The 15,859-nt window shown below is 38.6% G+C and overlaps 4 protein-coding genes across 12 annotated transcripts; 3 read left to right on the forward strand and 1 right to left on the reverse strand.

The window, feature by feature from the left end:
* The first annotated feature begins 186 nt into the window (after positions 1-186).
* Positions 187-4,104, forward strand: LOC111455562 (ankyrin-1). Its single transcript, XM_023097276.1, has 4 exons — positions 187-641; positions 1,616-1,891; positions 2,154-2,291; positions 2,416-4,104. The coding sequence occupies exons 1-4, from the start codon at positions 342-344 to the stop codon at positions 3,952-3,954; spliced, it is 2,253 nt and encodes a 750-aa protein (XP_022953044.1). The 5' UTR covers positions 187-341; the 3' UTR covers positions 3,955-4,104.
* Positions 4,105-4,317: 213 nt separating this feature from the next.
* Positions 4,318-6,632, reverse strand: LOC111455524 (ribosome-recycling factor). The gene is made up of 8 exons (XM_023097243.1): positions 6,302-6,632; positions 5,974-6,114; positions 5,757-5,872; positions 5,408-5,499; positions 5,287-5,308; positions 5,128-5,196; positions 4,682-4,750; positions 4,318-4,577 (listed from the first exon to the last, which is right to left on the reverse strand). Exons 1-8 carry the CDS (start codon positions 6,501-6,503, stop codon positions 4,497-4,499), a joined length of 792 nt encoding a protein of 263 aa, XP_022953011.1. The 5' UTR covers positions 6,504-6,632; the 3' UTR covers positions 4,318-4,496.
* A 544-nt stretch (positions 6,633-7,176) lies between these two features.
* On the forward strand, positions 7,177-12,556 carry LOC111455847 (sister chromatid cohesion 1 protein 2). Of its 3 annotated transcripts, none has more exons than XM_023097490.1 (12): positions 7,177-7,568; positions 9,441-9,702; positions 9,783-9,820; positions 9,903-9,943; positions 10,105-10,169; positions 10,267-10,919; positions 11,026-11,137; positions 11,237-11,373; positions 11,478-11,884; positions 11,957-12,012; positions 12,103-12,235; positions 12,329-12,426. In XM_023097490.1, the coding sequence occupies exons 1-12, from the start codon at positions 7,445-7,447 to the stop codon at positions 12,338-12,340; spliced, it is 2,040 nt and encodes a 679-aa protein (XP_022953258.1). In that variant the 5' UTR covers positions 7,177-7,444; the 3' UTR covers positions 12,341-12,426. The 3 variants fall into 3 exon arrangements, with proteins under 3 accessions (XP_022953258.1, XP_022953245.1, XP_022953251.1); XM_023097477.1 differs by having other exon boundaries at positions 7,182-7,568; positions 12,334-12,556; XM_023097483.1 differs by having other exon boundaries at positions 7,182-7,568; positions 11,960-12,012; positions 12,334-12,556.
* A 308-nt stretch (positions 12,557-12,864) lies between these two features.
* Positions 12,865-15,731, forward strand: LOC111430708 (actin-related protein 2/3 complex subunit 5A). 7 transcript variants are annotated; one of them, XM_023067087.1, is made up of 5 exons: positions 12,865-13,038; positions 13,303-13,454; positions 13,571-13,643; positions 14,047-14,147; positions 15,300-15,731. In XM_023067087.1, exons 2-5 carry the CDS (start codon positions 13,363-13,365, stop codon positions 15,442-15,444), a joined length of 411 nt encoding a protein of 136 aa, XP_022922855.1. In that variant the 5' UTR covers positions 12,865-13,038; positions 13,303-13,362; the 3' UTR covers positions 15,445-15,731. The 7 variants fall into 7 exon arrangements, with proteins under 7 accessions (XP_022922855.1, XP_022922896.1, XP_022922874.1 ...); XM_023067128.1 differs by having other exon boundaries at positions 15,309-15,731; XM_023067106.1 differs by having other exon boundaries at positions 12,866-13,038; positions 13,284-13,454.
* Positions 15,732-15,859: the final 128 nt, after the last annotated feature.

The following is a 15,859-nucleotide window of genomic DNA, read 5'->3' on the forward strand; positions in this document are numbered from 1 at the left end:
GACCCCACATCTTTAAATCTCAAATTTTGGCGTTAGCGACCGAGTCAAACATTTGTTTATAATTTTTTAATCAAAAGAAAGAGGAAAAAAAAAAAAACACGAAAAAGAAAAAAAAGGGGATGGGGTTAAATAAATTTAAACCATCCCCATAAATTCGCACGCTCGCTGGAGTCTCCTGCCTCTGCCGCTCACTTCTTTCAAGTTTCTTCACTCTTTTCTGTCTCTCTCTCTCTCTCTTTTCATTTCAAAAACTCTCACTCTCAGACTCAGTCTCAAACTGAAATCCTTTTGTTCCGGCGATTCTGTCGGACTGCCGGACTCACGATTCCGTCGCCAGAATCATGACTGTGTTCTCCGGAAAACAGGTCTTTCCGTTGAACTTCGAGGCGGAGGTCTCTCAGAGGCTCATTGAAGCTTCCCACTCTGGAGATCTCAAATCGGCTCTCGACTGCATTTCCAATCCTTGCGTCGACGTTAACTTCGTTGGCGCTGTGCATCTCAAGAACAGGAAGACTGAGTTGGTGCTTAGTGATGAATCCGCCTCGCAAGTTCGCGTTGAGTATGATGAGTTCAAAACTGATGTCACGGCATTGTTCGTCGCCGTTCACACTGGAAATGTGGTTCTTGTGAAGAAATTGCTGGTGCGTCTTTTTTTAAAATTTGCATTCTATTGATGATTACTTTCGCTGAGATTTGAATTGTTTTGCTCCTACAGATTTGCATCTGTTCCTGAGTATTTAATGACTTGTTTTTTTCAAAAAATATGTGCACGTTTTTCATCGTTGATTTTCTCGCATCTCTGAGTTGTTTGTATTTTTTTACTCGGTGGCATTAAGTTTCCTCAGCATCAGTGTCGCGATTTCAATGATTTGAATTTTCGATGCATTTCATTGAGAAGTGCTTGTTGACTTTCAAATCCGGAGATTTCTAGTTTCAGATAATCTTGTCCTGAGTCTTCTTGTACTATCACATTGATTTTCTCATTTCGAACTTCGGTGTTTAGATCGATTTTATTCGCTGAACTGAAATGTTTGCTCGTTTCCTCCACGAGGTCGCCGATTACTCTCTCAGTAATTGCCGAACCAATCACTTTCTCAGACTTCATGTTTTCGTGGTTTCTTTACTAATTTCTTTATAATATTTTCGATTTGCAACAGTTACAGGATTTCTTTACTGATATTTTTACAACTTTACTATTGCTGTATGTTCATTCCGTATATCGTAGACTTGCATTTTCCGTCGTCCAAAAGATTGTGGAATTAGACAGATACGTAATTTACATTCTATTAAAGTATATTTTTTTTGTAACCGGTCTTTAAAAGCCATATTCAATTATCATACAGCTGTTATTTTGGCTTTTCTGTATTGACTGTTACTTAATCAAAGTTCCACGCTGTTATGCCTACGTATCACATCGGACATTCTTCTGTTTCTATCTCTTCTGCATAATCATTCGCATTCTGTAATTTTAGGGAAAAAGCGAAGTTTTTAAAATGATCATATCATGATTCAATAATTAATAGCAATGAGTTCGTAGAGTGCCGATGTCAAACGCCTTCTTGTAAAATCTTATCGTCGGATTCCTTCTAAGACTTGAGTTCAATTTGAATGTCAGGGCGTTGGAGCTGATGTGAACCAGAAACTATTCAGGGGATTTGCGACAACAGCAGCAGTGAGGGAGGGCCATCTTGAGATACTCGAGATCTTGCTCAAGGCTGGGGCATCTCAGCCAGCTTGCGAGGAAGCTCTTTTGGAGTCAAGTTGCCATGGACATGCAAGGTCTGCAGAGCTGCTCATGGGATCAGATTTGGTTCGACCCCACATTGCAGTTCACGCTCTTGTTACTGCATGCTGCAGGGGTTTTGTTGATGTGGTGGACACACTTTTAAAGGTATTCCATATTCATTTGCTAATAAGTAATATTAATAACATCAACAACTTCGTTTGGTTGTGACAGTATCGAGTTTTGGGTTTCTTCCCCATCTTTAGATAATAATGCTCTGTGTTGCTGCTTGTACAGTTCCTTATTTCACTGATAGAATTAATTCGATGGTGGGCCGGAGCAACTTCATTAATTGGTCTGGGGATTTCAGATGGGTTTTCTTTACAATATCTGTTCTGACGCAATCTTGACTTCATTTTTCTGGTGACAGTGTGGTGTGGATGCAAATGCAACCGCCAGAGTGCTACTCCAGTCCTCTAAGCCTTCTCTCCATACAAATGTCAACTGTACAGCACTAGTCGCTGCAGTTGTTAGTCGAAAGATCTCGATTGTTCGTTTTCTTCTTCAGGTGATTTTCTCAACCTCGAGGAAAAATGAAGATGGCACATGCAAGGATTTTTTCTCCCTCTTTTCCTTAATTTTAACACTTCTGCACTGCATGTCAAATCCCTGATGTTTTCAATGGGCAACAGGCTGGAGCTCGGATTGATATTAGCGTAAGGTTGGGAGCATGGTCTTGGGATATGGATACTGGAGAGGAGTTCCGAGTAGGTGCGGGATTGGCAGAGCCTTATGATGTTACCTGGTGTGCAGTGGAGTATTTTGAAGGCAGTGGTGCTATCTTGCGCATGCTTCTTCAACATACGTCACCCAATGTTCTTCACTATGGAAGAACTCTCATCCATCATGCTATTCTTTGTGGCAATGCAACAGCTGTTGATGTCCTTTCTAAATGCGGGGCTGACGTTGAATTCCCTGTCAAAGCAACCGGAAATACAGAATTTCGTCCGCTACACATGGCTGCTCGATTGGGGATGTCAGCAGTAATCAAATGTCTCATTGATGCTGGCTGTGATCTAAACTCAAAGACAGATTCAGGGGATACGGCACTTATGATATGTGCAAAACACAAGTATGAAGAATGTCTAAAAGTATTGGGTGCAGCTGGTGCTGACTTTGGCTTAGTCAATGTAGCTGGTCACTCCGTGAGTTCAATTGCTGGCTCAAATCAATGGTCCCTTGGTTTTCAAAGAACGGTGGCTGATTTGATAAAGTCTGGAAAAGGACCAATTTCCAGCAATATGTCTGTCTTCTGTCCACTTATCTTAGCGGCTCAAAGTGGTGATACTGAAGCCTTGAAAATTTTGATTGGCTGGGGAGGATATGATCTAGATTACCAGGACGATCATGGTTTTACAGCAGCCATGGTTGCGGCTTCTAATGGTCATGCTGAAGCTTTCCGGCTGCTTGTTTATGCTGGTGCTGATGTAAGGCTGAGCAATAAATCTGGTGAAACAGCAATCACCTTGTATCAGTTGCACCCAAATCACGACCAATTTGAGCAGGTGATGCTTGAATTCGCCCTCGACATGGGCAGCCGTAATGCAGCCGGTTTCTATGCCTTGCATTGTGCTGCAAGACGTGGAGACTTGGACGCAGTGAAGTTTTTGACGAACAAAAGCTTCGATGTAAATGTTGTAGACGGTGATGGCTACACTCCACTCATGTTAGCTGCAAGGGGTGGCCATGGATCAGTGTGTAAACTTCTGTTATCTCATGGCGCCCATGCGGATGTACGAAGTACGAGAGGCGAAACTGCACTCTCTCTTGCAAGAAAAAGCAAGAAGAGTGAAGCAGAAGAAGTGATACTAGACGAGCTAGCACGTGGGCTGACGTTACATGGTGCTCATGTAAAGAAACACACCAGAGGAGGAAAAGGAAGCCCGCATGGGAAAGAGTTGAGAATGATAGGAAGCATGGGAATGTTACGGTGGGGGAAGTCGAGCAGACGAAATGTTGTCTGCCGAGATGTCGAGGTTGGATCGAGCCCAAGATTCATGAAGAACAGGCTTAAGAAGGGAGATGGTAGTGAACCAGGATTATTCAGGATAGTGACTGTGAAGAACAAGGAGGTGCATTTTGTATGTGAAGGCGGAAGTGAAATGGCGGAGTTGTGGGTGAGAGGAATTAAGCTAGTAACTAAAGAGGCGATGAAGATTGGTTGTATATAAAGCGGTGTTGTTTCTTAAGGTGTACTTCATCTCGAAGTATATATTCTTATTTTCCCTTTTTGAATCAAGGTAAGCAGTTGCTGTAAATGCTCCATCGCCTCTACTATAATGGATAGAGTTTCACCTCTTCTAAGGCATTTTCTCTTTCCCCTTCAACGTCGTCTGAATATCTTCTGGACAAGTGGTCCATCAGTCATCTTTTAAATTTCAAACTTTCAAAATTAACTTTCTTTACCTCAAAATTTGAAAACTTTGTTCGGACTTCAAAACCATTTTTATGCTAGAAAAAACAGAAAAAAGTTAAACTTTTGAAGCACTCTTTTCGAGTTGGAAGAAGCAAACCCTAATACTTGTTGCCACATGTGAATCCATTCAGGTGAAAACAACACCCACAGAATTTCATTTGGACTGCGTCTATGTTTCCAAATATGACAGATGTTCGCCTCTGTTTCATCCCTCAAAATGGGTTATGAAAAGCTCTATAATAGAGTTTAAATTAATCTGTCAAAATTGAGAACGAGATAATCTTCTTTTCCAAATATTCAACCTCCAGTGATCTCCTTCTCCTTAGCCTTGCAGAGGTCTTCAGCTGACTTGATAAACTTCTTGGTCAATTCATCTACCTGGAAGAAGAAAAAACGTAACAAGATTTTAATAAATAAAAAAGCAAGTTCCAAACTTTAACTATGATTTGATTAGGTAACAACCAACGTCTACAACAACTCACTTCCTTTTCCAATCTTTTCATGTCATCCTTCGGGTAGCTTGAGCTCATCTTTTTTACTGTATCCATTGCCTGCGAATCAACCACCAATCAACTCATAACTCTGAAATAGTGCAAATATCAAATAAAGAGCTTAAATTGCTTTTGCAGGCTGATTCAACTTGTCATACATAAAATCAAGGCATTGATTTTGAAACTGGGAATGCGCAGAGTATCAGTTGTAATTGATTATAACTCACAATTGGAAAAGGAACAGGGTTTAGTAAGAGGGGAGATTTGCGATTCAGAGGTGAATTTGTCCAGATGACTATAGAAATCCTGACATTCCTACAACTGTTGAGCTTACCACACTAGGTACATCATGTATCAATAAGAACAGCCCCCTTGATGATTAAGTACACAGATTTCTGAAAAGGAAATTTACAGCAGGACGGTACAACTAAAAATACCTTTTGACGAGCTCGTCGTATGCTTTGTCTGGAATCTTCACAACACTTGGTGACCAGCTTACACATAGCCTACAAAAATATCCACCATGAAAGCACTATAGAAAGAAGGAAGGTGATAAGTTGATAACAAGGAGGGATGAAAAAAGACTTGAAGACTACCTGGATATGCTCTTTGGTCAATCTGGTATAGCAAGAACAAAAGGAAAATTTTATTAGTAAAAGAACAGCTTCTAGACAACTATTTTGTCCTGATAATTCTTAGAGCCAAATGAAAGCTTACGGTGGAATGACTGCAATTAACCTCTCTCCATCTACTCTTGGCGCTAAACCTAGAGGAGATGAAACTATAGCACTCTCTAAGTTCTTTAGTGTCTGCATAGAACAGTAACTATCATAAGTAGCCCATTCAGATTAGCCTTTTCAAGTATGAATTCTCATGTTGGGTAGAGTAGAAACAAGAATCTTATTAAGATAATGATCTAATAAAACATAACTTAAAAGAATATATATTCAAGATTTACTCTGTTAAGTCTCTTTATCACAAATAATCATGAATCTAAGTAATTAACATGCCATGAAGAAGAAAACACAATAAATTAAGGAACAATAGGGTTTTGCAAGTTGATTACATTAGGATCATAAGGATTTATTGACAGTGTTTTTGAATCCAAGACCGAAACAGCTGCGATCTGATTCAGCGGCATCCTCACACCTGAAATTTCTACTATAATGTGGTCAAGCATTCCTGTAAATACAAAGTATAAGAAAGTGTGAGTAATCAAAAGGCCAAGCTAACATAATGGAACCTCGAAGCGTAAATGGTACATAATATGATGGTAAACATACCAGATGATGCCCTTCCTGTTCGAAGTTTGCTCAATTCTCCTGATAATGCAGATATCGCAGCCTCCATCTGTGAGCTAGCGTTTGCTTTAATAGTTGGTCTAATATCAGGTAATGCTTCAGCCATACTTGTAGAAGATTCGTCTTCTCAATGCAAAAATTAAAAACCGGAACTTGTAAGAAGCAGGAGGGACATGAACAATATACTCAACAAGATTAAGAGAAAAGTCGAAACGGCAATGAAAATTTGAAGCCAATGAAACAAATTTCCGATTTCATGAGAAATAATGATTTGAAGATCAAGCATAATAAGAGATGAAAAGACGGTTACTTGATTTTCGGCCTTTAGCAAATCCCCGACGACTTTCTCGGATGAAATCTGCAGGAGGAAGAGCAAAGGCTCCAGGCATCTCGGAGGTCCATGGATTACAGAGATCGTAAACGAAGAAGGAAAAGTTACGACTTGGATTGGCAAAATTTCGGAGAAGAAGGAAATTCCTGTAGGAGAAAGAACGTTTGAGAAACATAGCCATTGAAGAAGACCGTCGTGCTTGAACGGATCGAAATCCCGGACTTATTTGATCATGTCGATGCTTGCTAAGCTTTCTAACTAGGGTTTTTCGTAAAACCCAACGGATGGAGATTTAGAAAACCCTTTTTTTTTTTATAAATTCAGATAAAATCATTATATTTTCCTTCTATTCAACTTATTCTTTATATTTTAAATATTCATGTCCCAATATAATTTTTTAAAATAATTTTACTTTAATTAATTTCTCTTTTATTTATTTTCACTTTATTTTTAAAGATCAAATGGAACGACGAGTTATGGGTACAAACTTCTCGTGAGGTCGATGAGGAAATTTTAGCTTCCGTTCAAGTTTCCTCTCTTTTGTTTGGAGGTTCAATTCACCTATCGAGTTTTGTCTTAATTAAATTTTTGTAAATGAGGTAAGCAATGGTCAAATTTAAAATTAAATTTAAATTAGTTGTAATAACTAATTTTTTTATTATAAAAATAGAAAGACTAATTTTAAATCATAAAAAAAACAAAAATGTTATTTTTTGTATTAACATTAAAATGTTTATTGGATAAATACGAGGATGTCAGAAATAAAAAGAGAAAAGTGGGCGTATCCGTGTACGATTGTGAGCTACGGAAGCACATCCAAATAAAAAAACCGCGCTCGCCGTCGGTTGAGTTCCACCCCTCAATTTATCCAATTTCCTTTTTATTCCCAAATTTTTTCAAAATTTCCTTTCCGGACACATTTTCCATTTCAGATTCTTACCTCCCAAGCTTCCTTTATTCATTTCGGGCTCGGGTTGGGTTAAAAGCCTTCTTCTTCTTCTTCTTCTTCTTCTTCTTCCATTTTGCATGAAAGTTCTGCACTCTCTGCGCATTTGAATTCCAGAGCCGAAAGCTTCCTTACCCTCTGGCTTTCTGCGGCGCAAAATAGAATTCGTCAGAGCTATGTTTCACTCACACTGCACTCTTTCGAGGAAAGGCCCTTCAGGTGCCATTTGGGTCGCTGCTTACTTCTTCAAAAAGCTTAAGAAATCTCTGGTTATAGATACTGATATTCCATCCTCTGTTGGTTCGCCTTCCTCTTTCTTTAAGTCTTTCAATTTTATTCCCATTTTTCGTATATGCATTTGGGATTTCGAGATAACGGGAAATGTGTCCCATTATCGAGTCGTTTACTGAAGTGATTCCAGTGCGCCTGGTTTTGTGCTTATGGAGTTGCTTCATAGCGTTTAAATGATTATATTTCCTAACATATTGTGAATATATGTAGTTTTCTGTCGCCAATTTTTGGAAGTAGGACCCTGGAAACCTTCTCGTAGTCGTAGTGCATTTGTGATCTTGATTCTTGTTGTTTGTTTATGAAATCCATTATCGTAAAAGAGTCCATTTAGTGAGGGAATTACCTGTTTGATTGAGTTTCTGAGATTTAATTTTATAATTGGTTTGGATTTCTGCTTTTACAGATCATCCGATTCACTGGGTTACCTTCTTCCTAGAAAAACCTAAAACGTAAATAGACGACCGGTTGGAATGTTCTTGTTTTTTTTTGGTAATACTGTTCATTTTTTAAAAAGATTAGGAATTTATGCGTGAAAATAATTGCGGCTGTATGCACTTTGTGGAGAAGAACGAGTAATGTCGTTTGAATATGAAAATGTCCAAAAGTGGACCGCCATGGACTTGGAGGTCTTATGAGTTGCTTTCCAGCTTGTTTTTTTTTTAAGACTTTTTAAAATTTGTGAAAACAGTGATTAGATAGATGGCAATCCTTCAAAAGCTCATCGAGTTTAATGGAAGAACAACTTCTATTGATTTGGAAAAGAAAGCTTCCACAACAACAAAACATGGGGGAAACAACTTTTAGAAACAAATGTCAAATAATCTTGTGATTCCACTATCGAGAGGTTTGGTAGTCTAAGAACAGTTGAGTTGTCCGAAGAGCTTAGCTAGAATGAATGCGTGATTTCAAAGTGATAGCAAAAGGAGTAATTGGATCTATCTATATGTATAGAACTCAGGCATAACCATATATGGAATACCTATCCCAAATGTGAGAATCCCACGTTGGTTGAGGAGGAGAACGAAACACCATTTTATAAGGGTGTAGAAACCTTTCCCTAACAGATGCGTTTTAAAGGTTTGAGGGGAAGCCCGAAAGGGAAAGCCCAAAGCGGATAATATCTGCTAGCGGTGGGCTTGGGCCATTACAGTTGGTATCAGAGCCAGACACTGGACTATGTGCCAACGAGGAGGCAGTTCCCCGAGAGGGGGTAGACATGAGACGGTGTGCCAGTAAGGACGCTGGGCCCCGAAGGGGGGTGGATTTGGTGGGGGTCCCACATCGATTGGAGAAAGGAACAAGTGCCAGCGAGGACGCTGGGCCCCGAGGGGTGGATTGTGTGAATCCCACATTGGTTGGGGAGGAGAACGAAACACCCTTTATAAGGGTATGGAAACCTTTCCCTAGCAGACGCCTTTTAAAAGCTTGAGGGGAAGCCTGAAAAGGAAAGCTAAAAGAGGACAATATATGGGCCGGTACACCAAATGACTGTTAAGGGCTCTATTTGTAACTATCGTTTTCTACTCTCAGTTTCAATCACCATTGTTCCTCTATCCTGTTCATGTTTCTGTGCGTTGGTTAATTTTACCAGACGAGTTAAATGTTGCTTACAGGTACAGTATAGTTTTCTAATTATTAATTGAAAGGGCTTATGCCCTTTCTACTGTGATTCATAATCTGTACTAATTTCTAGTTCATTCCCAGTTTTTTCTACAATCAGTTATGCTGCATGCTTCAACATGATCTGCTTTTTGATACTTTCTTTTCAAACTGAAATTGCATATGCACACATTTCCTCTTCATTTACTTGCTGTTACTTCTATTTTGTATGGGCTCTGATTGCTCTTTCCTCTCTGTCCTGTATTTGTTGCCTGTTTGTAGATAAAATTTTGCAAGATGAACTGAATGCTGTGACATATAGAGTAATGGCCTACCTCCTCCTCGGCATCGCCCGGATCTATTCCAAAAAAGTTGAATATCTGTATGTTGACTGCAATAAAGTGCTGACCGAAATCAACGAATTTGTGGTCAGCACAAAGAATAGTGCTAGAAAGGAAAAGCAAACACCTTATTATGCTATTACCCTTCCTAAAAGATTTGAACTCGACGCGTTTGATCTGGGGATTCTTGAGGACCTTACTGGGTAGGTTATCTCTCTGTTAGGCTTATCTTATTTATCTTTTATTATAATTATTTCTAACTCGACGTTCCTTCGATTTTTAGAAGCAACATGGTATGCCATGAAGAGATTACCCTCAAAGGTATGGTGTTTACTTTACGTTTTTCTTCTAATACATATTTTCTTCTAACAATTCAATTCTTCATGGCATATAATTTATGCAGATAGCATGTGGAAAAATGACATCACACTGTCGATTGACGAGGTAAGTGTTCCATCATGTTTAGCGCTTAAACGAGTCAAAACTAAATTAATTTGATTGAGCGTTTGTAAATAGTTGTTAAAGTCGATTTAAGAGTTCAGCTTAAGAAGTTCAAACTTTATCAACGTGTATAGAGTTGGAAATTTTATCTTACACTGTTGCAGAACCATGGCGAGGAATTCACTCCACTTCACAGTATTTGCTATTCTGATGATACCTTATTCAAAGAGTATGTAGGCCAAGCTCCACTGTTACTTCCTTGACTTCAATATTCAATTTTCATTCTATGCAGGGTGATCACTTTTTTAATATTCTTATTGCTCCAGAGTCTTTTCGCCTCACCTCAAGGACAGTGAGATGCAGGCAAGCTCATTACATCACGATATTGTGTCAGAAAATTTTCAAGTGAGTGCATTCTCTGATGAAAATTATGAGATTGAGGTATTTGGAATTGGGAATACGCATATCAAAGCAATCGAACAATTTAATGAAGATCATCGATCTGATGAAGAAGAGATGAAGAAGGAGAAAATGCTGCAATATGAACATGTAGTTCCTGAAGCAAGCACTGAAATGGTTTTGACTGATAGATTTTCTCATGAAGAAACTGTAATTGACAAGGAAGTTTCTATAACAGAGCATTTGAAATTATCTGAAGAAGTTAATCAGATCGTGGGAATTCGATCAGAAAATGAACTTGAGTTCGTGAACGGAGACGATAACATCAGCACCTCGGAAAGAAGCATGGAGAAACTTAGAGATAATTCTGCAACTCTTGTGGATAGCATGGATATCAACGTGTCTTGGAGTGCACAAAATGAACCTACAAAACTTATTGGAACGGATAGTGAAGGGGATGCTTTGAATTTTCTTGAAATGCAATCACCTGAAATGGAAGACCGTGATGGATCTCGAAACAGTCTTCAACTATCTATTTCACTTGATGGAATGTTTGATTCAAAATTTCCAGATTTTACAGGTGGGTAAAATTTCTGAACCAACTTCCATCATTTAAATGATTTATCTACAATTTTGTGTTCTTTTGACTACTTAAATCACGTGTTAATCTGTTCTTTTTCATGTAGGTACCAAGACACCTGAGTTTACAACAATTTCGACTCCAGCTAATAAGGAGAGACCGAGGACATCAAGGAAGAGAAAATGCATTGTTGACGATCCTATTGTTTTGTCGAACGAGTAAGTTCCCTCGTAGTTTTGTTTCGATCAGATTTGTTGGTGAATTGTTATCTTCTTTCGAGACACAAATGTGATAACATGTTGCTAAAACTGTATCAGAAAATTTAAGCGAAGCATATATGATGCCAGCAACTTGGTTTCAAAAAGAAGCAAATGTCCTCGTAGTGGTCTTGCTGTCTGGAAAGCTAGTCAAATTTCTAGTCTCTCCTTTGGCTTCTCAGTGCCTTTGATGTCCTGTAAGTCTATGAGCCTCTTGACTGGGTTCTCTGAAAATCATATTTGATCTAAAAGCAAAAAAGTATTAAATTTTAGTTTGTCCTCTGATGATGTTTTTCTACAGGTGTTTCGCCCGAGCTTAAGTCCCTTCTTTCTAAGACGTTAGTGAACATATCGGAATCTGCTGAATTGGTGAAATCTGCTGAAAACTTGGATGATCCAAGTTCTCCAGCTTTTGACATGTTAGTGAAAATGGATAGCCCGGTCACAGTTTCCAAAACTGGAGGGCATTCAAATGAACCAGAGATTTCTGGATCTCCCACTACCTACAGATCTGAACAAACCACCATTTCTGTGGATAGAGCTTCAGTTTCTGAAGCTTCTGTCCTGGAACAGTTGTCTACATCAGAACCTCAAACTTCAGATAGACTCGAGCAAATAGCAATAGCACCCGGGACACCGGTTCGGTGCTCAACATCAGCTAGATTATTTGGGAGTCCAGATAGCCCTAAAGTTCCTAACTCGAAAGCAGTAAGGCTTGTTAACTTTTTGGGAAATGTATTCAATATATTTTGTTGATCCCAATTTTCGTCGTTTGTTCAGCAGCTAAGGTTTTGTGAAGAGGATGCACTGGAACCCGGAAGCCCTGCGAGAACAAGGTAAGGTGGATCGGATTCGAGTTTGTGAACTGCTGTTACATTTCATTCCCACTTGGTGTTGACTTGTGAGAGGTGTGATGAATGGTACAGAATGGTAGGTGGTTATCTTCTCCAAAATTTTAGAAATCAAAGGGGGCAAACTGTGGAAGAGGGTGCAAATTTGAGACACCTTCTTAGCAGGAAAACGAGAAAAGAGAGTGCTAAAGTATTCTATGAGATATTGGTATGTTTGTTCGTTCGTTGGTTTGTTCGTTTGTTGTTAGTTAGCAAAAGTAAAGCATAATTGGGGTGTCTCATATACAAATATGGTACGTAGTGCAGGTACTGAAAACCAAAAACTGCGTGGATGTGAAACAAGATTGTGCGTACGGTGACATCTTAGTATGGAAATTGGGAAACTGGGACACAGAGGCGAGTTTTGATGTAGAGTAGAGTAGGTGATGAGTTTTAGGTGGTGTTGAAGGGGACTGAGGCTAGTTTTGATGTACAGTAAGTTCCATAAGTTAGCAGCAGCAGCAGCAGCAGCAGCAGCAGCAGCAGCAGCAGCAGCAGCAGCAGCAGCCTGTGCAGGTTTAATTTTGGTGTTGTAATAGATGATGATCTTTTTGATGAATTGGAACCCAAGGCGTTTGGCTCGGATTCAGCACACTATTTGGACACTTTTTGCTCGCTTATTAAACCCAGTGGGATGCTGTTATTAAGCTGAAGAAATTCAGATCAATGAAATCTCGAAGAATAACATCTATTTTTACAACCATAATAATAATAATAATAATAATAATAATAATAATAATGTTTTATGTAACAATTTTAATTTTATTATATATTTATATATAAAAAATTTTCTCCAAAATAAATATTTGCCGGCTGCCGCAGCTGCACCCACGCACCGTCTTCTTTCGTTTCTCATTATCTTCGTTTCTGCTGCGGCCGTTGCTAGTCGCCGGTCGTCGGTACGCCCCCACCGCCACGTTTTTCTCCTTCTCTTCTTATATACTTCCCTGCTGCAACCTCGCGCCACCATGGGTCAGTTTTCTATAGCAGCCCCTCCATCTTTCGATTTTTGCCATCGAAGTCTGTCCGGAAACTTTTTTTTTTTTTTTTTTCTTGGATTCAATCCACATCAAAATAGGGTAAAATTGAGATTAGGCCAATTTTAGTTTAAAATCCTGCCAAACCCGACTTATTTTGGATGGAAAACTTTTGGATCAAAGCAAGATCTCATATCATTTTGGATTTCAAATTCTATTTTTTCTATTCATACCAAACAGAAGTGCCTTCTAAATCCAGGGTTTCCTAACAGAGGCTAAGTTCGAGGAAATTCTGCTGAAGGTTGGGTGATAGGCGAAAATGTCAGATGCATTTGTGGGAGCAGATAATGCCGAAGCCATAATCACTAGAATTGAGCACAAATCTCGGAAGATCGAGAGCTTACTTAAACAGTAATGATCTCTATATCTGCTGTTTGATTTCTAAGATTTAAATATGTTTAGCTCCTCCTAACTTCCATTTTTAATAATTGAAAATGCCTCGATTAGCAATTTGTTTACTCGTTCAGGTCTAAAACAGTCGAAGCTCTAAAAACTGCTCTCGAAGGTTCGCCTCCGAATACACGAGATGAGCGCTGCAAGGTATCCCTTCTTTCATTTATGATCTCTTGCATGCTTCGTTATTGTTTTTCTACATCATGTTCTTTTTTCCTTGCAAGATCTAATAAGTTTTTGTGTTCATTATTATTAAATTTTTGGGTGATCTTTAGAAGTCTATAGGCAATTACGGTAGGTTCTCTGCTATCGGATGATAGTCATTTTCAATTATCGTGATCTTTTTTGAATGCTTTTCCTGTATTATCTCGATGATGGGGTCAATTAGAACTTGCTGGTAGTTGATATATTTTTCGGAAGTAGTCTGCTCCATTTGCTTGCAGCTGCTCAAAATGAATGGACGTGTTATATTTTATGTTTACGTGTTGTCGGTCTGCCTGAATTGGGCGAGAATTGAATAAATCTGATGTGATTTTTTGGACTTCTGCAGTCGGCAAATTGGATTGTGGTGCATAGGGCTCTTATGGCTATAAAGGACGTAGATGGGATGTTTTCTTCGTTGGATCCGGAGTATTATGATATCCTAATGAAGTGAGTTCTTATGGTATTTAACTGCTAAGATGTCTATATTCCTATTGCTTCGATTATCTTTATGCGTATGAAGCTGGTTATTGTTTTTTTATTTTTTATTTTTTATCTTTAACAAATTTTGAACTTCTAGCTCTGCTAAGATATGTTCATGTCGATAGGAGGTTGAAAGAAAAAAATGATATGTCCACGTTGATAGGGATTGTGTTAGTCCCTAGTGCTTGGATGATTGGATGGCTGATCTTCATAACCGTTTAGCTAGAAATACCTCGTCACATCTTCTTAAGTTAGAAGGTCACAACCAGCCTTTCTCTCAATACACAGCAGCACTTCATTCCACTGATGTCTGCCCCTTATTTGTCTCCCACATTAAATTCTGAAGTTTTACAGAATTTTGCTAATGTTTTGTTAAGGGCATGTTTGAAATAACTTTCGAAGTGAAGTCATCCTAAACACCGATAAGAAATAAGTATGGGCCCTTGCCAACCCTGATTGCACTACGAAGTTAAAATTATACAGTCCCGGTCGGGTTTCTTGAGATTATTTTGGGGTTAAAATTCCAGCATGAGGGCATAGAATTTTGGGGAGTGATACAAACCAAATAACTATATCGATATTATGTAGAATGAAGAAATGAAAAAGGGCTAGTATTTTAGGAACTTTGAACCTTCTTCTTGAGTTATTTTTTTTCAAGCTTAAACCAACTAAACTATTACCTACTTCAATCTCCTTCCCCTCCTAAAAAACCTCCTAGCTAATGACTATTATAGCTTTACCAACCTAGTGATATTTCTGGTTTCTTCTACCCTGACAACATTCCTAACAGAAACCAAGGAGTTTGTGAAGACAGAAATCTTTTGAGAGCTTTTGTGATTTTGTACATTCTATGGTCAATTTGATGGAACATACTGGCCAACAAGGCGAACATTGTTCAAACTTCTTTTCTTTTGTTTTTCCCAAATATAAGAAGTGTTTCATTACTAATGGAATGAGGACATGTTACACAACCCAATATCTTTGCAAGAAAGCGCCTATGAACTATCTTCTATTTCGTTGTATTCTCTTTTTCTGACCCATAATAGGTAACTTTTATTGGTCTTCCAGGCTGTTCTCTTGTTTCTTGAACTTGAGCATTGATTGACATAGATATACTAGTACTTACAGGTATTTGTACAGAGGGTTGTCAACTGGTGATCGCCCCACATGTGATCAGTGTCTCAGGATACATGAAAAATTGACAGAAAAGGCTGGCTTAGGCTGCATTCTCCGTGCCCTTGCAGATACTATCAACACAGTTTGATTTTCCTTAACTTGATATAACATTGCGAGCCCTCACCCTTTGGCCCATGTCGAAAATCATATTATTTTCTCTCAGTGTATGTGAAATTGGTTTTCAGAGAATGTTTGTGTTAAGCTGAGTAGACGTCTATATCTGTCACATTATATTAGAAAAAACAGGTACTGAATTTCATTGAGTTCAGGATACTTTGAATTGCATTATTTTGAAGAACGTGTAAGTATTGTTATTTGTTTGGCTAGATTGGAAGGGACCAAAATATGTACGGCTTATTTATTCGTTCAGGATTATACACAACTTGTAGGAATTACTTGTTTTCATTTTACTATTGAACATGATTTAAGATCTAAGAAAGTATTGAATAACTCTACAGTATTGAATGGGAGTCATATCGACACACAACTTATTATTATTATTA

The sequence above is a fragment of the Cucurbita moschata genome, unplaced genomic scaffold, assembly GCF_002738365.1.
Source record: "Cucurbita moschata cultivar Rifu unplaced genomic scaffold, Cmos_1.0 Cmo_Scf00002, whole genome shotgun sequence".
Taxonomy (NCBI): domain Eukaryota; kingdom Viridiplantae; phylum Streptophyta; class Magnoliopsida; order Cucurbitales; family Cucurbitaceae; genus Cucurbita; species Cucurbita moschata.